The 22,774-nt window shown below is 49.0% G+C and overlaps 1 protein-coding gene across 1 annotated transcript; it reads left to right on the forward strand.

Moving 5' to 3' along the window:
- The first annotated feature begins 249 nt into the window (after positions 1–249).
- Positions 250–9,729, forward strand: sarnp (SAP domain containing ribonucleoprotein). Its single transcript, XM_030119746.1, has 10 exons — positions 250–307; positions 1,719–1,818; positions 1,988–2,031; positions 2,636–2,706; positions 2,873–2,924; positions 3,210–3,283; positions 4,488–4,551; positions 4,627–4,695; positions 8,874–8,960; positions 9,067–9,729. The coding sequence occupies exons 1-10, from the start codon at positions 275–277 to the stop codon at positions 9,106–9,108; spliced, it is 636 nt and encodes a 211-aa protein (XP_029975606.1). The 5' UTR covers positions 250–274; the 3' UTR covers positions 9,109–9,729.
- The last annotated feature ends 13,045 nt before the right edge of the window (positions 9,730–22,774 follow it).

Here is a 22,774-nt window from a genome sequence, read left to right on the forward strand (position 1 = left end):
ACTTAGCCTCAACTACTGGGATATTAAAAGATATTTAGTATTATGACATCTATTCTTCTTTTTTCATATCTTTGGAAGCTGCTGCGAAAAATGGACGAATAAAGTATTTTCTTTTGATTAGCCTTCTCAGTATCACTGGTATTAGCAGCAGGAGTTTTCGCGGCACTCGCACCTGCAGTGTATGAAAACGTCCAGTGGGAGGCGCTGTGACGAGCAGCGGCAGCTGAACGGTATTTCCGGTCCCGTCGGTGGAAGTGATATTTTAACAAAGAAGATGGCCGAAGTCATCGAGCTGCAGAAGCTGAAGGTTGGTGCTCGTGTCGGAAATACATTTTATGAAGGAAGTTAGCTCGGATTGTGAGCCGAGGACAGGCTGAGACAGATGGTGGCTCCAGCAGGGAGGAGCGGGGAGGCGGCTAGCTCCCGCTCTCACCACAGAAATGTGTCCGCTGGGCGGGAGGCTGCAGCCGGCATGTGTTCAATGGACTGCGGCTCATCCACGGCTTAGCCAGCACGGCGGAACCTCATCCTGACCGGGTCAACCAGGGGCTAACCTTATCACGGGACAACTAATGAGCAGCTGCGAACGGTCAAACATGGAATACGAGTACAGTTGGCTGTTAACGGTTGAGTGAAAGTTCAGCTATTCTCGCCGTGGAAGAATCAGGAAAACTTTGGGTGTCAGTAGCTCTTCAACTAAACGCCGTTATCACTCACAGCTCTCTGTGATGTCCCGTAGAGCAGCCAGTCCAGCTCTGTGATGTCCTGCAGAGATGTCCTGCAGAGCAGCAGGTCTCCGTCCAGCTGTCAGAACCGTCCTGCTGATCAGACCACAGCAGTTTGCTGGAGTCCACCGGATGTCGCTGAAGTCTGGAGTGAGCAGAGCGGGAGAAGCAAGGCGCCACTGGGCTGCTAGAAGAGGATTTATTTCTAAACTCATTATTTAGGTTTAAATATGCTTGTACCTCCTTATGAAATGCTAAACAATTGTTGTCAGGAAAGGTTGAACTTGACTGTGTGTGTTTTGTGGTATGTTTTCCTGTTTTTGTTGACCTCTTTGTCCATTTCAATCGTTGTTTTGTCCTATTGGCTCTGTTTTTTGTTTTTGTTTTTTTAATCTATTTTGGTCTGTTTTTTTCACGGTAATATTTTAAGAATTTTGTACTTTTTTCTGGTAAGTTGTATCTGACCGATGTCATGTTTTGGTGCTCATTGTTTGTCTTTGAAGCACATTTCTAACTCTGTGGACAGCTGTGTATTTCTGAGGTCTTTGCTCTCCTCGTTACTCTGTTTGCATCTCCGAAATATTTCGGTCATTTCTGAAAAGCCTTTATGTGGTTTTGTGGACAAGCCTGTGTCTTTTGTAGTTGTTTGATATGTATTTGTGGTCATGATATCTCCATCATTTTGCCATTTAGTGCTGAGAAGACAGTGTTGTGTCAGTGGATTTGAGAGCTGCTGTTTACGAAGGCATGGCTGAATTCTGTTCCACGCTGAAACGTACATATTTCCCAACTCAGTGGTGGCTAAACTCAGCAGCTCTGATTCTTTTATCTGACATGCTGTGGCTAAGCCAGACGTTCTGTCCACTTTATAGAAGAAGTGTTTTCCCCTGCTGCTTACATACTGGAATTTCCCAGGTTGGGGATTAATAAAGTAACACTACTTTACTGGACTTTGCTGGTGAACTGAAGTTGTGCTCTGACTTGTGGTTGCAGCTTGCTGAGCTGAGGCAGGAATGTGAGGCCCGAGCCTTGGAGACCAAGGGAAACAAGGGGGAGCTGATTGCACGACTCCAAGCGTACCTGGAGGAGCATGGTAAGAGCAGCAGCCCTCACACTGTGGTCGTGACCTGCACCAGTCATGGAAGCGCTCAGTTAATGACCCTCTCTTTTGCACTTGTTTCTATTGTAATCAAGCCGTCGCTTCCTGGTTGTTGTCTCTCCTCCCTGTGTTGATCATTTCTCTTCCTTCTTCCCGTCTACAGAAGAGGATGTGGACGTAGACGACGTGCTGGCTGAGGAATCCGGGGTAATGTCACTTTAACCTCTCCAGTTTTGGCTTTGCACGTGTTGCCCCCCCCCCCCCCCCGTTGAAATTCTCACATGGCGGCCCTTCGCCACCTTGCACTCGGCCAGGGAAGCAGTCTGGAGCAGCACTCTGCGAACAGTAACGCCATGTGGCGTCTGCTGGACTCCTCCTGCGGTCACCATGGTAACTCCTGACCTCCCGCCACACTGGGCTGGCCTCTCAGCCCTTCCTGCCGGGGCGGCTGTGGCTCGGTTGGTGGAGTACTCGTCTTGTGAGGTTGTTGGCTCGATTCTCGAGCTCACCCTGTCCATGTGCCAAGAGCAAGACACTGAAGTTTGAACTGCTCCCAGTGAACGGATCGAGCGCCTTGCATGGCAGACGCCTCCGCTGGTGTGTGTGTGTGTGAAGGGGTGAAAGTTAAAGCACTTTGGGCTCTGCTGTAGCAGTGCAGAACATTTAGCACTCTCACAACCCAGAATCACTTTAAAACCATTTTTTGCTACATCAACCAAAATCTGGACTTGAATGACAAGTTTCTTTTAAAATCCCTGTTTTTCCGTTTTGTGTTTAAACAATGTTTTCTGTTTGTTTGCCTCTGTTTCAGGACTTCTCAAAAGTTGAGAGCACCAACAATGTAAATGTCAACAAAAGTGCCGACCCAGCGGACAGTGAGGGGTGAGTTCATCTCCACTCGCTCTGTCCTGGCTGCTGCTTTCTTGTGCAGCCACTTATCAAGAAGGTCCAGGACATAAAACCTGGCAGAAACTACTCCACACCTTGATTCTAGAAAGAAAATGACTGAAGTTTGTTTTTATATCTTGATGGATTTTCCTGTTTTCAGACCTGCTGAGAAGAAAGTGGTGAAAATAACTCCTCCATCATCTTCTAGTGAAGTACGTTCACCTGCACCGAGATCATACAGAACACTGATCTGATTTGGGTTTTGTACTTTAGTAAAGCTGCCGATCGGTACATGTCAGTGCTGAATGAATGCATTTAAAGTCCCACTCCAATGCTCTTTTGTAACTATTTAACGTTCTCAGGAGTGTTTCAGCAGTGGTTATGAAGTTTTTAGCCAAAATCCCTGAACGTTTGTCATTTTCCAGGCCTCTGTGTCTTCAGAGCTCCAGAGGTCATTAGCAGTGGGTGGAAGTGTCATTTGAATGTCTGTCCTGCAGAGACTACAGAAGAGAGCTGAGCGCTTCAACATGCCGGCGTCCTCTGAAAGTAAGAAGGCCATCCGTGCAGCCAGGTGAGGCCTCGCATCACACCGCTCCAGTGTTCTCTGTTTGGATGCGTTGAATCACAATTACCATCGGTAATGACTAGGGGTGTAAATACATGTACTAGTATTGAACCGTTTCGGTACGTGGCGTTCGGTTCGGTACAGGGCGGTGCACGGGTGAGTTCGCAGGCCAGAAGATTTTTTTTTTTCTTCCTTTGGCTCACAGGCCGGACGTTGTGTGTTTACGTTCTGCCGCTAACATGTGCAGCTACACCTGCAGCCCGTGCACGATGCTCCTGCTAGCAGCCTCGTCCTGCTTCACATGTCCGCGTGGCGCGTTGGTCCCGGGACGTGAAAACTGTCAGGAATTCCTGTCCGGACGTCCGTGCGCAGGACAGATTTTTGTGACGCGTTGCACGTGCGCATCGGTGGTGCGCGGCAAAGCAGACACAGACATGGGAAGCATGGACAACAACAAGAAAATGTAGGTTTTGCATTTTGTTCCCGTACCGTGTCGAACCGAACCGAACCGTGACCTCTGAACCGAAGTGCGCATCGAACTGACATTTTTGTGTATCGTTACACCCCGAGTCATGACACACTGAGGTGCTGCAGGTTGCTGTCCATCCATCTGCTACACCACCTCAGCCTGTTGGGGGCTGTGGTGAGAGCAGGCGAGGGTGGGATCACCTGGATAGGTCTCCAGTATTCACCAACATGCATGTCAGTGGTTTGTGGGAGGAAACCAGAGGAAACAGACACATGGAGGGAACATGCAAACTCCAGGCAGAAGGCCTACGTCAGCGTTTGAGCCTGAACCTTGTGGCTGTTGTTGGTGAGCTGCTGCAGAGACGCGCTGCTGGAACTCACTCTGTCGGATCGCCTCGGTGATCACATGAACCTAAACGCACTGGTCGTCTGCCAAGGTGAAAACTGTCACAGACTCCAGTCCTTTTCAACTGTATGATTTGTAGGCGAGTTTCAGAGTGGAAATGCAACAGCCGGGCTCAGAAATGTGTTTCCTCTCCGTGTACATCAGTGGCACTAACTCAGTCTGACCATGAATGTCCGCATGGTATTTGTTGGGATTCATTAAAGAGCTTTTGTAAAGTCCAGAAGCTCCTCTACATGCCCACAGTGTGTGTGTGTGTGTGTGTGTGTGGGTGGATGGATAAAATATCTCTGTCTCTCTCATTCTCTCTCTCTCTCTGTCTCTCTCTCTCTCTCTCAGGTTTGGGTTACCCACAGATGCCTCCAGTCCCTCTCCTGGTCAAGTGGCAAACAGTAAACCTGGAGTAAGTGCTCAGAAACGCTGCTGTGGTTCTGAGGAGGAGGCCGTGCTGACTCAGCTGTGTTTTGGTCTTCTGAAGGTGAATGTGGATCTGCTGAAGAAGAGAGCTGAAAGGTTTGGTGTGAACGTCTCCTCTGTTTCCCAGAAGGTAACTCTCGGTCTGTGGTCCAGTTGGAATGTCTTCCTGTGGTGGTGCAGTGCTGCTGCCAGCTGCATGTTTCAGAGGGCCTTTCAGGGATGGTTTTCTGGGTTTCTGTTCTGAGGTGTGAAGAGAAGTCATGGAATGTTGATACTTTGAGCTTCTAGAGCAGGGGTCACCAACACAGTGCCCGCGGGCACCAGGTCGCCCCAAGGACCACATAAGTCGCCCGCGGACCTGTTCTAAAAATAGCACAAGTCATGGTGAGCTGCGTCTAAAAAATGTTTTTTTTATTCGGGTGCTATTATTTTTTTAATCACACTTGCATTTATATTATATAGATTCAAAAATTACAATATTTTAAAAATATTTTCATTATAGTGACCTTTAGTTCATACGTCAGTGTTGTGTGCGTGACAAAACTAGAGGTTCCCCGACTAAGAATTTCCATAGTCGAATCTGATTCGTCCGATTCTGCCAATAGTCGACTGATAGTCCAATCTATCATCTTGTTTGGAGCAGCGCAGCACAGTGCAGAGCGGTGCTCACACAGCACACGGAGCGTCGGGGCGCCTATACCCACAGCCGGCCCTGATTGCACTAATAATAATAAAAAATACAAATAATCACAAAAAAAAAAAAAAACAGCGCAGGCAGGTAAAACAACACTTATGTTTTTCCTCCACACTGAAACACAGACGGGAACAAAGTGTCGGTGACTCTAAACATCCAACAAATGAAGTATAGTTCAAATGAGCAGAACCAAACCCTCTTCTAACAAACGGGCTGAAGCATGTCATTTATTTATATCTATAATCTCTGCAGATAAGCTCACATTTTTTGGCTAAACAGTTTCTCACATTATCTGCTCAATTAAATGAAAGGCTTAATTTCACTGTGTCGGTCCGTTTCGCAGCGCAGCATCCATGCAGAAACAAACACTAAATTAAATAGAATTAGCCTTTTAGATGAATAAAAATAATAATATAATACTAACCTAAAATATTACAATTAAACGAAATAAAAGCATCAGCATTAAAAATGAGAATTGAGTAACAGAACCGTCTTTTAATAGCCCAGTTATCTGGCTACTGACCCGTTTCAGGTGGAAAGCCATGTTGCTGTGAAGTGAGATGAAAGGACACAATCTGCATTTGACTTTTTTTGGATCATCTTTGACTTGGTCTGAAGTTCTGTTTGTTTCCCACATTGTAAGACTTTTAAAGTTCAGCCAAATCACCACCGAGACGCTGCTCTGTGACGGAGCTCTGAGCAAAATGGGATTGTGCCACTCCCCATGGTGGTTGATTCACAGACACTAAATAGACAGAATATTGAATAAAACCACAAGTTAAGTAAATTTTTCCACAGTATATTTGATAGGCTAACATGTATATCAAATAGGCTTTATATCATGTTAATTTGGGGGAAAAAACCAAGCAATTCTATGTAAAATCAGTCATTCAGCACCCCCATACAGCTGGAATGGAATGGTCCTCGTTTAATAATCACATTTTTTTCGATGCTTCGACTGCGTGAATCAGGCCCCTTCCAACGAATCGTCAAATCGTCGACTATCTGAGGACACCCCTAGACAAAACCAGTGCGCATGGAGAGTAAGCTAGCGGGCGCAGCGCAGATGGACACTGAATGCAGTTTTTTGACCCAAAAACATGGCAGAAAAAAGAAAAAAACTTATCACTTTCACAACGAATGGGAGGAAGAGTTCTTTTTTACAACTGTGAAAGAAACCTGCGTGTGTCTCATTTGCGGGGCGAGCGTGGCGACGTCAAAGCGGCACAATGTGGAGAGACACTTCACTACGTGTCATAGCAGCTACCATGCTAACTCCCCACCGGGAAGCGCACTTCGGGCGGAAAAAGCCCGTGAGCTAAAGGCGGCTTTGGGTAAGCAACAGTCTTTTTCACCGAAGCCTCGTTCAGAGCTACACACTTTCTGATGAAGAAGAAGGCATTTTCAGAGTTGTGAAAGAAGCAATGATGATAGTTGCTAACACTGTTTTCAAAGACGAGAAAAATGGAAACGATCTAATCTCCACTCTCTCCGACGTCCAACTGGGGGCATCTACGATGACTAGAAGAGTGTCCGCTATGTCCGATAATTTGGCCGATCAGCTGGACCGGGATCTGGCGAAGTGCATGTGGTTTAGCATCCAATGCGACGAGTCCGCAGACGGCAGCAGCACAGCGCAGCTGTTGGTTTTTATCCGGATGGTGTTTGAAGATTTCTCCACAAGAGAAGAGCTCCTGACACTACTGCCCTTAAAGACAACTACGAGGGGAGTTGACATTTATAACACGGTGAAGGAGTTTTTCGTCCAGAGAAAGGTCCCATTGGAAAAGCTGGTAGCTGTGACTACAGACGGGGCTCCTGCTATGATCGGCCGACAAGCAGGTTTCATCGCTGACCCAGACTTCCCGAAGTTTCTGCATTACCACTGCATCATTCACCAGCAGGCGTTATGTGCAAAAGTGATCGGCTTTGAGCACGTGATGACTCCCGTTGTGAAAATCATAAACAACAGCCGCTCCAAAGCGAAACAGCACAGGATTTTCAAGGTGCTATTGGAGGAGATGTCAGCTGAGTATGGAGACCTGCTGCTGCACACAGAAATCTGATGGCTCAGCCGAGGAAGAGTTTTACGTCGTTTTTTTGTCACTTTTGAGTGAAATCAAAGAATTCATGCAATCCAAAGGCGAAGACGTCTCACTGCTAGAGGACACAGAGTGGACACTTGACCTTGCATTTTTGACGGACATTACTGAGAAACTAAACCACTTGAACTGTGAGCTGCAAGGCAAAGACAAGACTGTTGTTGATATGATCAGTGCCTTAAACGCATTTAAAGCCAAGATGGACATTTTCTCTGTGGAGTTACAGAGAAAAAAAGTGCTGCACTTTCCGTCTGTGCAGTCAGTGCTGCAAGACAATCCTTCTGCAGCTGAGACATTTGACAAAGCGGCAGAAAAGTACTGTGGAGTCATAAACAGACTTGGACAAGAGTTTGGGAATAGGTTTTGTGACCTTGATCAGCTTGAGCCGTGTGTGTCATTCATTTCCCATCCTTTTATAAATGTGGACACAATATTCTTTGCTGAGCAACTAAGTGCAACGTTTAACTTGGATGCTGGACAGCTGGAGATGGAAATAATAACATTGCGAAATGACCTCCACCTCAAAGCCCACCAGGCTGCACCAAACTTTTGGTGCCTTGTTGACACAGAGAAGTAGAGTGGTGTGTGCACAGCAGCTATGAAGGTTGCCAGCCTGTTTTGTTCAACCTATCTCTGTGAATCAGCATTTTCTGACATGAACTTCATCAAGAACAAACACAGAACATGCCTCGCTGATGCACATCTGAAAGACTCGCTCACAGTTGCAGTATCAAGTTACACACCAGATTACAATGCACTGGTGAGCAGCATGCAGTGTCAGTCGTCCCACTAACAAAGAAACGGATACCAGATGTTGTCAGTGGCAACATTTCAATGCCGTGGTGAAATTGAATTAAAATATTGAATAATTGTGTTCAATTTAAAAGTGTGTTCAGGACATGTAGCAGTTATGTTGTTAAAAATGCCACAGAATTGATCATTAGTTCAAAATGTGAAAAGATTTATTTAAAAATATGTAAGTTGATTTTTTTCTTTAAAATGACAATTGATAAACATGGTGCAACATAGTGAAAATGGAACATTTTCCTCTAAGTTGTTGTGATAAGTGATCATCTGAAAATTTAACAATTACTGACATTAATAAAGTGCTGATATTGATATGTTTCCCACCTTGTTGTCATTGTTGTTAATTATTGTGTGAAATCATTAACGTGATCAGTGTCTTCACATAGATGAGTTCCATTAATCATTATTAATAATGCATAACTGAAGGCAAACTGAGCAAATTTGGTATTTCAGGAGAAGCCATCAAACTGGTAGCCCTTTGTACGACTCGGTACCCATGAAGTAGCTCTGTTTCAAAAAGGTTGGTGACCCCTGTTCTAGAGCATTTTAGCTGATTCTAAATGTTTCTTCCAATGTTTTCTAGTGCTATTTTTCTGTCCTTTGATCAACTTCCATGAGTTTTTGTGAAGATAGATTGATTTTTGAGAGGTGTGAAGGTGTGGCGTATGAGACAGGCAGTGCACTGACACCAGCCTGTTTCTCCAGATGGAAGAGGATGAAAAGCTGAAAAAGAGGAAGGAGAGGTTCGGGATTTTAACATCTGCTGGAACAGCTGCTGCTGCCGATGTTGAGGTCAGTGACATTCGATTCAAAGATACATCAAGAATAAATTTAGAATGCTGTGTAAAATCAAATCTTAGCATGTTCTTATGTTCATGTTGGTGTTTTCTTCTTGCAGGCAAAGAAAATGAAGCGAGCTGAAAGATTTGGAAAGGTGTAAATAACATTACAGAAGAGTCTTTGTTCTCCCTCCTTCCTACTTTTATTTTGTAAGCAGTTTTCCTGACTATTTGCCAGGGATTCTTGAAGATAAACGCCACAGACAGGGTTCCAATGAATCAAAAGTACATTTAAATACAGCCGAAAGTCCTGGTCTTTCTTTCTGCATCTGTATCGAGACAGCTGATCTGGTAATAATGGTCCTGCAGCATCTTCGCCGCTCCAGATGGGAACTCTCTTCACATGGCTGAGTGATGGCGACAGCCTTCAGACATGAGCAGGGTTCACCGCCACTGGCACATTAATGATGGGCCTTTTTCATGTAGTTACATACAGATCAAACTTCTTTGTTTTTATGCTCATAGTTCTTTAAACATAGTAGTTTGAGCTAATAAGAGAAAGGAACGGTAATTTACATTGGCTGTGTCACACTTTTGAATATTCAAGTATAAATGCCTCGCCAATTTAATTTCTTTATTTAATTGTGCTTCTGATTGATCATTTTTTGTCCAGCTTTTCATTTCTCAGTAGGGACTCTTTTGATACATGGTTTCAGTTGTTCTGTCCATTTTATAACATTTTGTGATTTAAAATAAATGTTTTCAATTTTTGATATTTGCCATCTTTGGTTTCCCGGGTGTTTGCATTGTGTCGTCTGTTTGCTCACATGAAAAGCCAACATGTCTCTGACCTCTCAGCCCTTTGGAAAACAGAAAACAGGAGCACAAGTATTTCATACACTGCAGAATTTGCAGGTTTTCATACTTACAAAGCACGTAGAGGTCTAATTTTTTTATCATCGGTACGCTTCAACAGTGAGAGATGGAATCCAAGATAAAATCCAGACGCACAATGTATGATGTTCGTATTTGATACATCGGAGAAGTGGAACTTAACACCTGGTAAGGAAAGCTTTGTAGTTCCAGAGCTCAGGTGTTTCCTGTTGTTCCTGATCAGGTTTGCATACACTCCTCCGGATCCTTCAGGCTCTGGTTCTGTTTCTGGGCCACGCTGGCTGCTGGGGTGTCTGGACGCTGGCTCGGCCGCTCCGGGCCTCCAGGGGCTCCGTCCTGAATTCCCCTGGTGAAGTGTTTAGGGTTGCTGTCATGCTTGAAGACCCAGCTGCAACCCATCTTCAGTGTTGTAATCCACGATGTTGTAGTGTGCTACATATGCTTTTCTTTGAGACTGGTCCAGCTCTCGGTCCTGGGCTGATCCTTTACCTTCTTCATGATCATTGATGCCCCACAAGGAGAGATCAGGTTGACCGTCATCCTGACTTTCTTCCATGGAGTTGTTACCTTCTCACCAAGCTGTTTGCTTGTTGTCCTGTCGTCCATCCCAGCCCTGTGCAGGTTTACAGCTTTGTCCCTGATGTCCTCACAGAGCTCTGGTCCTGGTGGAGAGGTGTCTTTCATACAGGTTATGGGTTCAAACAGGTGCAGTTATTGCAGGTCATGAGTGGAGAAAAGGAGGGCTTCTTAAAGAAAAACTTAACAGGTGTGTGAGAGCCAGAATTCGTACTTGATGGTAGGTGATCAATATGTGCATGTCATGCAATAAAATGCAAATTGATTTTTTTTTTTAAATTGCACTTTGCGATTTTCTTGATTTTTGTTTAAGATTTCGTCTCCCGCAGTTGAAGTGTACCAATGATAAAAATAAGTCTTGTACGTGGGAGAACCTGCAAAATCTGCAGTGTATCAAGCACTTGTTCTCCCCATTGTGTCTGGAAATGGACATTTTCTTTTGGACTGAAAGAAATGTGCAAGGGACAAATGATAATCCCTTGCTTGATGGAGTTAATGGAAGGCCTGAAACCTCCACGGCCAGAGGGGCATGTTGCCCTCCATCAGTCCAGTTGCACTGGTCAGGATGAGCGTGCACGTCGTGCTGCTCTGGAACGGGGTGGATGTTCCCATTAGTCAGAACCAAATATTGTTGCAGTGGCTCAGGCACAGCAGAAATACTGACAGTCTACAGTTTATTCAGAAATATACTCAAAACTTGTGCAAAAGACAAAATAAATGAATATATTGCAGTTTGATATCAGGACATTTCCAGAAACACAGAAGTCCTGAGGGGAGCCGTCCTGTCAGAGCGTGTGGTTGAAAACAGCTTCAGCACCTTTTGGCAAGAAGGAAGAACCCTGAGAATGAGGATCACCAATATGGTGGGCCGGGAGGTTCTGCTCTAGAGGCCACAGAACCTTGGTTCTGCTCCGGAGGCTGCAGAACCTCGGTGGGCCGGGAGGTTCTGCGGGAGGTTCTGCTCCGTAGGCTGTAGAACCTTGGTAAAATGGGAGGTTCTACTGTAGAACCTTGTTGATTTGGCTGGTTCTGGTCTGTAGGCTGTAGAGCCTTGGTGGGGTGGGAGGTCCTGCTCTGCAGGATCTTCAGCAGTTGCCCAGTGTACTAGCGTTCTTCTCCCGTGAGGAAGGAACCACCATTCCAGTAGTTTGGAGGGTATTTGTTGGAAGCGAGGCGAGCTGCAGCGTTCTGCCTTCTAGATAGATAGATAGATAGATATAGATAGATCTTTATTGTCACTACAAAAACATCTTCGGCAACAGGTACATACAGTGAAATATTGTTTGGCATCCGGCATCCTCTATGGCAGTGTGAGGATATTATAAAAAGCATATATATATATATATATATATATATATATATATATATATATATATATATATATATATATATATATAAAACAAAAGAGCAACCGAGAAATGGTGTGCAGAGCAAAAAGGAGAGCTGACACAAGGTAAATGCACACATGTACAGTGGCTCGGTGCTATATGGGTGACTGGGGGGAGCTGGAGGCAGTTGGGGGGGTAATCAGGCCGGGACGGGGGTGGGGGGGGGCAATGGCTTTCACAGCTTGTGGGTAGAAGCTGTTTCTAAGTCTGTTTGTGTGCCTTTTAATAGTCCGGTATCTTTTTCCTGAGGGGAGGGGAAGACCAGGAGGTGGGCTGGGTGTGTGGGGTCCCCTGCAATGTTGGAGGCCTTCTTCTGTATGCGGCCAGTAAAGGTGTTATTGAGGGGGGGTAGTGTGGTCCTGATGGTCTTCCCGGCTGCCCTGACGACCCTGAAGGTTCCTTCTGTCCTCTGCTGTCCAGCTGCCGGACCGCGCTGTGCAGCAGGACAGGAGGCTCTCCGGGGGGGCTCTCAGGAGCTGATGAGCAGCTGTTGGGGCAGGTGAGCTGCTTCAGCTTCCTGAGGAAATAAAGTCTCTGTTGTGCCGTCCCACCTGGCAGGAGGTGTTAACGGCCCAGGTGAGGTCAGCCGTGATGTGCACACCAGGGAATCTGAAGCTCTGATCGTCTCTACTTCCTCTCCTGATGCAGAGGGCCAGGTGCTCCGGGCGTTTGGTCCTCCTGAAATCCACAATCAGTTCCTTGGTTTTGTGTTCAGGTCCAGATTGTTATTGTGGCACCACCGTACCAGAAGCTGGACCCCCTCTCTGTAGGCCGTCTCGTCATTGTCTGCGACGAGTCCTACGACGGTGGAGTCATCGGCGAACTTGACGATGGTGTTGCTGGAGTGGATGGAGATGCAGTCATGGGTGAAGAGGGAAAAAAGGAGGGGCTGAGGACACATCCCTGTGGTGTCCCTGTGTTCAGGATGAGGGTGGAGGATGTGCGGCCCCCCCATCCTGACATGCTGTGGTCTGTTGCTCAGAAAGTCCCTGATCCATGCGCACAGTGAGCTGCCCAGGCCAGGCTGCTCAGTTTATTGACCAGTTTTTGGGGAACAACAGTATTAAAGGCTGAGCTGAAATCCACAAACAGCATCCTCACATACGTGTCCCTCTGGTCCAGGGGAGTCGGGGCTGTGTGGACAGTTGTGATCACAGCGTCTTCTGTTGACCGGTCTGCCTGATGAGCAGACTGCTGTTGGTCCAGGTCAGCAGGGACGGCGGATCTGATGTGAGAAATGATGAGTTTCTCAAAACACTTTGTGATGATGGGAGTGAGAGCAGCTGGGCCACAGGCATTCAGGCAGCTGACTGTCTTCTTCTGTGGTATTGGGACGATGGGGGCTGTTTTCAGGCAGGTGGGAATTTTGGATTGTTGGAGTGAGAGGTTGAAGATGGAGGTGAAAACCTCAGCTAGCTGATCTGCGCAGTCCTTGAGGATTTTTCCTGAACGCCGTCTGGACCAGGGGCTTTCCTCGTGTTGACTCTACGCAGAGTTGCCCTGACCTGGTTCTGGTGCGGCTGTATGGGGGTCCGCCGCCATCGCTGCAGGCTGAAGGGTGTCTCCCGGGTCGCTGCTCCTCCTGTCAAAGCGAGTGAAGAAGTGGTTCAGGGCGTCCGGATCGGTGCTGTCTGTGGAGGCTGTCGCTGCAGGGCTGTCCTTCATTCCCTGCCACGGGCCTCTGCAGTTGTTACTTTTGAAGTGCTCCTCAACGCGCTGCTGGTACCTGCGCTTGGCCTCTCTGATGCCCTCCTCAGGTTGCTTCGTGCACTCGTGTAGGCCTGCTGGTCCCCAGATCTAAAAAAAAAAAAGCAGCAGCAGCATTCTGCCTTCTTTTGCAGCAGCAGCGTGTTGCTCTTCTTTTTAAAACGTGAAAACTTGCAGTTTGAGCTTATTATTCGGATTCTAGATCTGTGAGCAGGCTGGAGGAGTCCAGGCTCTGATTTGTCTACAGAGAGCAGGATCAGATCCTCTCCTGGAGGCGGGGCTCAGATGGTCAGTGATGCAGTGATGCCTGTTTGTTTTATGTTCAGTTGTTGTTGTTGTTCTTTTTCATGGGCCTTAGAGTCTGAAATAAAGACTGATTGATTATTAGACGTCCAGTCACAGTTGGGTGACAGCTCCTCCCTCTGCTCCCCTGTTGCCATGGAAACCTGTGAATCGGGGCTCCATTGATGCTGTCGTTCCATAGTTCTGGCACATGTGCTAAGTTGAACATAACTAACTCAAATCAGCTGTTCAGGGACTGAAAACTGGTTTCCTGTCTCAGAATTGATCAACACAGATCAGGATTTGACTCAGATTTGTTGAACCGGACCCTGAAATTCACCCGGTGCATCCAACAGGCCTTCCTGAAGACATTTTTATGGACCCATAAAGGTCAAAGGGTGTGGCCATGGCAGCCTGCTGAACCATAGACATAATATAGAGCAGACCCCGCATCGGCCGCTACCACCAATGGGCACTGTCGAGAATTTGCGGCCGCCATCTTGGTCCGGTCGCCCGCCTCACTCTGCACCGCTGTTTGCCCGGAGCAGTGAAGTCTCAGCACATTAAATGAATCATAGTTCGCTCAATACTACGGTTTTTTTTTTTTTTATATAATCTGCAAGCGTCATTCAAAGAGGCATAATAGAGGCCACAATTTTTGGCGTTTTCAAATACTTATAATGAATAAAATAATATTTTAGAAGATGCCGGCAGAGGTGCAGATGAACTAGGTTCCTGCTATGTCTCAATAATTACTAATAACTGCTGGCCCTCAGCCTTAAGCAGCAATGATTTTGTAAACTTCTTTAATGGCAAAATCATAACTATTAGAGATAAAATTGAAAGCACTCTCCCCAAAGTGGTCACAGACCAACCAAACACAGCCTCAGATTTGTCAGTAGAACCTGACTCACAACTACGAGGGGGTACCCAAAAAAAACCGGAATTTGGTCAGAAAACAATAATAATAATGAGTTCCGACTTCTGGCCGTCAGATGTGCTGCAGGTAAGCCTCGTGCACATCTGTGAGAAATTTGAGCTCCGAGGGTGACACTGACGCCTGTCAGGAGCTATTTATAGCAACAGAGTGCAGAGGCAGTCTGCGATTTTTTCCAAAATGGCGACATTGACGGGGAAGCCAGAGCAGCGCGTAAACATTAAATTCTGCTTTCTGCTGGGAAAAAACAGCAGCAGAAACACTCACCTTGTTGCAGCAAGCCTACAAGGATGATGCTCTGGCGAAGAATCAGGTCCATAAGTGGTTCGGGTGGTTTAAAAAGGGCCAGATGTCGGCGCGTCAGGTGCGCTCAGCCGTAAAAACAATGCTGAGCTGCTTTTCCGCTGTCCAGGGTCTCGTCCACAGCAAGTTTGTCCCTCCAGGTCAGACTGTAAACCAGGACTACTACATGGAAGTCCTCAGACGGCTCCGTGAGGAGGAAGCGGCCCGCGGAGTGGAGCCCGGTTGATCCACCACGACAGAGCACCAGCGGACACGGCGCTGCGCGTCACGCAGTTTCTGGTGAAGAATGAGATGAATCTCCTCTCCCATCCGCCTTATTCGCCAGATGGAGCCTCGAGTGACTTTTTCTTGTTACCCAAGCTGAAGAAAGAGCTGAAGGGACAGCGGTTTGCAGATGTGGAGGAGGTGACAGAAAAATCGCAGCCGGCAAAAAATGGCACTTTTACGCGCGGGTCTGACGACGCATTGGTGAAGCGGGAGACACGGCTGGAGCGCTGCATTAATGCAGATGGGGATTATTTTGAAGGTGACGGTGGTGTTTTATTTTGAAATGTCATAAATAAAAAGTTATAATCAAATTCCGGTTTTTTTTGGGTACACCCTCGTACTTAGTTTCCATCCTAATGAACTCTCTGAGTTTTCCTCAGTTGTGGCCTCATCTAAACCTACAACTTGTACATAAGATCCAATCCCAACCAGACTGTTTAAAGACATTTTCCCCCTGATCAGTACATCAATATTAGATCAGATCAACTTATCTTCAGTGACAGGCTATGTTCCACAGGCCTTTAAAGCTGGTGTCCGGAGTTTCCGTTTGTTTCCAATGTATGAATCGTTTTTCAACAGAGCTTCAATGTGTCAGTGTGGTTCGATACTTTACTATAATATTAGCATAAAGCAATATAACCATTTATTTATGAGCTCCGCCTTCGTCTCATAGACCCCCATGTTATCTGAAAAAGCGCCGGTCAGCGTCAGCCAATTGATTTCTAGCTTCCGCCTTGTCCTGCTGTCAGTCAGTGTGGAGCAGCCAGAGAGCACGTCGCTCGCCCAGCAGAGGAGAGTTAGCTCTGCAGCAGATATATCCACCGTCTGCTGAACATCCAGGAAACAGCTCCACCTGGAGGACGCTGCAGGACTGGAGGCTCTCATTTTCACCCCACAGATAATAGCGTGCACAATTAAAGGGGCGTGGCTTGGTCGCTCATGAAAGCAGAGGGAGGGGGAACCTCCAGATGTTGGATTAAAAAAACCTCTCTCTTTCAAAACTCCGGACACGAGCTTTAAGGTTGCTGTGATTAAACCTCTCCTCTAAAGCCCCCCTTGATCCAGGTGTTCTAACGAGTTACAGACCAGTATCCAACCTTCCCTTTATTTCTAAAATCCTAGAGAAAGCTGTTTCGAGTCAGCTTTGTGACCATTTATATAATAATGACCTATTTGAGTCTTTCCAATCAGGTTTCAGAGCTCATCACAGCACAGAGACAGCTCTGGTAAAAGTCACTAATGATCTCCTCACAGCCTCAGATAGAGGACTGGTCTCTGTTCTGGTCTCTGTTCTGGTCTCTGTTCTGGTCCTGTTCTGGTCTCTGTTCTGGTCTCTGTTCTGGTCTCTGTTCTGGTCTCTGTTCTGGTCCTGTTCTGGTCTCTGTTCTGGTCTCTGTTCTGGTCTCTGTTCTGGTCTCTGTTCTGGTCTCTGTTCTGGTCCTGTTCTGGTCTCTGTTCTGGTCTCTGTTCTGGTCTCTGTTCTGGTCTCTGTTCTGGTCTCTGTTCTGGTCCTGTTCTGGTCTCTGTTCTGGTCTCTGTTCTGGTCTCTGTTCTGGTCCTGTTAGACCTCAGTGCTGCATTCCACACTGCTGATCCTGATATTCTACTACAGAGACCAGAATATACTGTTGAGATTAAAGGTTCAGCATTAAACTGGTTTCCATCATATTTAACAGACAGGTTCCACTTTGTTCATATTAATGACGACTCTTCAGCCCGGATCAGAGTTAAATATGGAGTCCCACAGGGTTCTGTTTTAGGACCTATACTCTTCACATTATACATGCTTCCTGTAGGAACATCATCAGGAAACACTCCATTAACGTCCACTGTTAAGCAGATGATCCACAGATCTACCTCTCCCTGAAACCAGACGACACCGATCAGCTGGTCAAACTGGAAGCTTGTCTTAATGACATAAAAACCTGGATGAGTGAATTTTCTCCTCCTAAATTCAGATAAAACAGAAGTTATTTTATTTGGCCCAAAACACCTGAGAGAAAACTGATCTAATCCAATACTGACCCTAGATGGTGTTGCTTTAACTCCCAGTAACACTGTGAGGAACCTGGGAGTGACCTTTGACCTTTAACTCCCACATTAAACAGGTCTGCAGGACCTCCTTCTTTCACCTGGTAATATTTCTAAAATCAGGAACCTGCTGACTCAAAGCCAGGCTGAGAAATGAATCCATCATCTGTTCCTCCAGAGCAGACTACTGGAACTCCTGTTATCAGGAACCAATAACTGCCTAAAAAGTCTCCAACTGGTTCAAAACGCTGCAGCAAGAGTTCTCACAAGAACCAGCAGGAGAGATCATATCAGCCCAATATCAGCTTCCCTTCACTGCTTCCTGTTAAATCTAGAGTAGAATTCAAAATCCTCCTCTGAACCTATAAAGCCCTGAAGAACCAGGAACCACCAGATCCTAAACGGCTGTTAGTCCCAGACCGTCCCAGGAGAACGCTTCCTTCTCAGAGTGCTGGTCTGCTGGAGGTTCCTGGTTCTCTAACAGTAGAACAGGAGGTGGAGCCTTTAGCTATCAGGCTCCTGTTCTGTGGAACCAGCAGAGTCTGGAAGGGAGGCTGACTCAGTCTCTGCTGTAAGACCAGGATGAAGACCTTTCTGTTCAATACAGCTTACAGCTAGGGGTCACACCTGCTCTCTCTCTCTCTCTCTCTCTCTCTCTCTCTCTCTCTCTCTCTCTCTCTCTCTCTCTCTCTCTCTCTCTCTCAACTATTATGTAACTGTTCTGTAAGGTGATGTTGGGAAAATGAGTCGTGAATTTATTGCATAAATCTGTGAACCTGTGTCCACTTCAATGGAAATAAAATGATCTCTCGCCCTCTCTCTCTCTCTCTCTCTCTCTCTCTCTCTCTCTCTCTTTCCACTGTGGGAGACCAAAAAGTCAGAACACCAGAACCCTGGACCAAGAGGCTCTGAGGTGGACTAGAGCCGTGCTTGAGGGATCACAGACAGAACATCAATCAGCTGATCCACTGAGACAGCCTGGATCCAGTGGGTGAATTCTAATTGGGCTTCAATCAAAACAGCTGCTCCCCTGATTAATGGAGGAACCCGGACCCAGTGGGTGTAAGGTTTACTGAACCCCGGGTTCTACCATGTGGAACCGGCTCCCAGTTCTGCTCCGTCTCTCGTTTCATTGTAATTTCATTGTATTGCTACATGTGACTGATGATGGTTCCTCCTGGAGCCTCTGGACCCTGTTTATATATGAACTGGATGTAGAGACAAGAACCTGTCTGTCCCCTCACCCCAACCGGGACAGCAGGAAGACCACCTCTGAGCCTGGTTCTGCAGGTTCCTCCTCCTCTGAGCCTGGTTCTGCAGGGTTCTCCTCTGAGCCTGGTTCTGCAGGGTTCTCCTCCTCTGAGCCTGGTTCTGCAGGGTTCTCCTCTGGGCCTGGTTCTGCAGGGTTCTCCTCTGAGCCTGGTTCTGCAGGGTTCTCCTCTGAGCCTGGTTCTGCAGGGTTCTCCTCCTCTGAGCCTGGTTCTGCAGGGTTCTCCTCCTCTGAGCCTGGTTCTGCAGGGTTCTCCTCTGGGCCTGGTTCTGCAGGGTTCTCCTCCTCTGAGCCTGGTTCTGCAGGGTTCTCCTCTGGGCCTGGTTCTGCAGGGTTCTCCTCCTCTGAGCCTGGTTCTGCAGGGTTCTCCTCTGAGCCTGGTTCTGCAGGGTTCTCCTCTGGGCCTGGTTCTGCAGGGTTCTCCTCCTCTGAGCCTGGTTCTGCAGGGTTCTCCTCTGAGCCTGGTTCTGCAGGGTTCTCCTCCTCTGAGCCTGGTTCTGCAGGGTTCTCCTCTGGGCCTGGTTCTGCAGGGTTCTCCTCCTCTGAGCCTGGTTCTGCAGGGTTCTCCTCTGGGTCTGGTTCTGCAGGGTTCTCCTCCTCTGAGCCTGGTTCTGCAGGGTTCTCCTCTGGGCCTGGTTCTGCAGGGTTCTGCTCCTCTGAGCCTGGTTCTGCAGGGTTCTCCTCCTCTGAGCCTGGTTCTGCAGGGTTCTCCTCCTCTGAGCCTGGTTCTGCAGGGTTCTCCTCTGAGCCTGGTTCTGCAGGGTTCTCCTCCTCTGAGCCTGGTTCTGCAGGGTTCTCCTCTGGGCCTGGTTCTGCAGGGTTCTCCTCCTCTGAGCCTGGTTCTGCAGGGTTCTCCTCCTCTGAGCCTGGTTCTGCAGGGTTCTGCTCCTCTGAGCCTGGTTCTGCAGGGTTCTTCTCTGAGCCTGGTTCTGCAGGGTTCTCCTCTGGGCCTGGTTCTGCAGGGTTCTCCTCCTCTGAGCCTGGTTCTGCAGGGTTCTCCTCCTCTGAGCCTGGTTCTGCAGGGTTCTGCTCCTCTGAGCCTGGTTCTGCAGGGTTCTCCTCTGAGCCTGGTTCTGCAGGGTTCTGCTCCTCTGAGCCTGGTTCTGCAGGGTTCTCCTCCTCTGAGCCTGGTTCTGCAGGGTTCTCCTCCTCTGAGCCTGGTTCTGCAGGGTTCTCCTCTGGGTCTGGTTCTGCAGGGTTCTCCTCCTCTGAGCCTGGTTCTGCATGGTTCTGCTCCTCTGAGCCTGGTTCTGCAGGGTTCTCCTCTGGGCCTGGTTCTGCAGGGTTCTCCTCCTCTGAGCCTGGTTCTGCAGGGTTCTCCTCTGGGCCTGGTTCTGCAGGGTTCTCCTCCTCTGAGCCTGGTTCTGCAGGGTTCTCCTCTGAGCCTGGTTCTGCAGGGTTCTCCTCTGGGCCTGGTTCTGCAGGGTTCTCCTCCTCTGAGCCTGGTTCTGCAGGGTTCTCCTCTGAGCCTGGTTCTGCAGGGTTCTCCTCCTCTGAGCCTGGTTCTGCAGGGTTCTCCTCTGGGCCTGGTTCTGCAGGGTTCTGCTCCTCTGAGCCTGGTTCTGCAGGGTTCTCCTCCTCTGAGCCTGGTTCTGCAGGGTTCTCCTCTGGGTCTGGTTCTGCAGGGTTCTCCTCCTCTGAGCCTGGTTCTGCAGGGTTCTCCTCCTCTGAGCCTGGTTCTGCAGGGTTCTGCTCCTCTGAGCCTGGTTCTGCAGGGTTCTCCTCCTCTGAGCCTGGTTCTGCAGGGTTCTCCTCCTCTGAGCCTGGTTCTGCAGGGTTCTCCTCTGAGCCTGGTTCTGCAGGGTTCTCCTCCTCTGAGCCTGGTTCTGCAGGGTTCTCCTCTGGGCCTGGTTCTGCAGGGTTCTCCTCCTCTGAGCCTGGTTCTGCAGGGTTCTCCTCCTCTGAGCCTGGTTCTGCAGGGTTCTGCTCCTCTGAGCCTGGTTCTGCAGGGTTCTTCTCTGAGCCTGGTTCTGCAGGGTTCTCCTTTGGGCCTGGTTCTGCAGGGTTCTCCTCCTCTGAGCCTGGTTCTGCAGGGTTCTCCTCTGAGCCTGGTTCTGCAGGGTTCTCCTCCTCTGAGCCTGGTTCTGCAGGGTTCTGCTCCTCTGAGCCTGGTTCTGCAGGGTTCTTCTCTGAGCCTGGTTCTGCAGGGTTCTCCTTTGGGCCTGGTTCTGCAGGGTTCTCCTCCTCTGAGCCTGGTTCTGCAGGGTTCTCCTCTGAGCCTGGTTCTGCAGGGTTCTCCTCCTCTGAGCCTGGTTCTGCAGGGTTCTGCTCCTCTGAGCCTGGTTCTGCAGGGTTCTCCTCTGAGCCTGGTTCTGCAGGGTTCTGCTCCTCTGAGCCTGGTTCTGCAGGGTTCTCCTCCTCTGAGCCTGGTTCTGCAGGGTTCTCCTCTGGGTCTGGTTCTGCAGGGTTCTCCTCCTCTGAGCCTGGTTCTGCAGGGTTCTCCTCTGAGCCTGGTTCTGCAGGGTTCTCCTCCTCTGAGCCTGGTTCTGCAGGGTTCTCCTCCTCTGAGCCTGGTTCTGCAGGGTTCTCCTCTGGGCCTGGTTCTGCAGGGTTCTCCTCCTCTGAGCCTGGTTCTGCAGGGTTCTCCTCCTCTGAGCCTGGTTCTGCAGGGTTCTCCTCCTCTGAGCCTGGTTCTGCAGGGTTCTCCTCTGGGTCTGGTTCTGCAGGGTTCTCTTCCTCTGAGCCTGGTTCTGCAGGGTTCTCCTCCTCTGAGCCTGGTTCTGCAGGGTTCTCCTCCTCTGAGCCTGGTTCTGCAGGGTTCTCCTCTGAGCCTGGTTCTGCAGGGTTCTCCTCCTCTGAGCCTGGTTCTGCAGGGTTCTGCTCCTCTGAGCCTGGTTCTGCAGGGTTCTGCTCCTCTGAGCCTGGTTCTGCAGGGTTCTCCTCTGAGCCTGGTTCTGCAGGGTTCTCCTCCTCTGAGCCTGGTTCTGCAGGGTTCTCCTCTGGGCCTGGTTCTGCAGGGTTCTCCTCCTCTGAGCCTGGTTCTGCAGGGTTCTCCTCCTCTGAGCCTGGTTCTGCAGGGTTCTCCTCTGGGCCTGGTTCTGCAGGGTTCTCCTCCTCTGAGCCTGGTTCTGCAGGGTTCTCCTCTGGGCCTGGTTCTGCAGGGTTCTCCTCCTCTGAGCCTGGTTCTGCAGGGTTCTCCTCTGAGCCTGGTTCTGCAGGGTTCTCCTCTGGGCCTGGTTCTGCAGGGTTCTCCTCCTCTGAGCCTGGTTCTGCAGGGTTCTCCTCTGAGCCTGGTTCTGCAGGGTTCTGCTCCTCTGAGCCTGGTTCTGCAGGGTTCTGCTCCTCTGAGCCTGGTTCTGCAGGGTTCTCCTCCTCTGAGCCTGGTTCTGCAGGGTTCTCCTCCTCTGAGCCTGGTTCTGCAGGGTTCTCCTCTGAGCCTGGTTCTGCAGGGTTCTCCTCCTCTGAGCCTGGTTCTGCAGGGTTCTCCTCCTCTGAGCCTGGTTCTGCAGGGTTCTCCTCCTCTGAGCCTGGTTCTGCAGGGTTCTCCTCTGGGCCTGGTTCTGCAGGGTTCTGCTCCTCTGAGCCTGGTTCTGCAGGGTTCTCCTCCTCTGAGCCTGGTTCTGCAGGGTTCTCCTCCTCTGAGCCTGGTTCTGCAGGGTTCTGCTCCTCTGAGCCTGGTTCTGCAGGGTTCTGCTCCTCTGAGCCTGGTTCTGCAGGGTTCTCCTCCTCTGAGCCTGGTTCTGCAGGGTTCTCCTCTGGGCCTGGTTCTGCAGGGTTCTCCTCTTCTGAGCCTGGTTCTGCAGGGTTCTCCTCTGGGCCTGGTTCTGCAGGGTTCTCCTCCTCTGAGCCTGGTTCTGCAGGGTTCTCCTCTGGGCCTGGTTCTGCAGGGTTCTGCTCCTCTGAGCCTGGTTCTGCAGGGTTCTCCTCCTCTGAGCCTGGTTCTGCAGGGTTCTCCTCCTCTGAGCCTGGTTCTGCAGGGTTCTCCTCTGAGCCTGGTTCTGCAGGGTTCTCCTCCTCTGAGCCTGGTTCTGCAGGGTTCTCCTCCTCTGAGCCTGGTTCTGCAGGGTTCTCCTCTGAGCCTGGTTCTGCAGGGTTCTCCTCCTCTGAGCCTGGTTCTGCAGGGTTCACCTCTGGGTCTGGTTCTGCAGGGTTCTCCTCTGAGCCTGGTTCTGCAGGGTTCTCCTCTGAGCCTGGTTCTGCAGGGTTCTCCTCTGAGCCTGGTTCTGCAGGGT

This window comes from Salarias fasciatus, chromosome 20, assembly GCF_902148845.1.
Source record: "Salarias fasciatus chromosome 20, fSalaFa1.1, whole genome shotgun sequence".
Lineage (NCBI taxonomy): Eukaryota > Metazoa > Chordata > Actinopteri > Blenniiformes > Blenniidae > Salarias > Salarias fasciatus.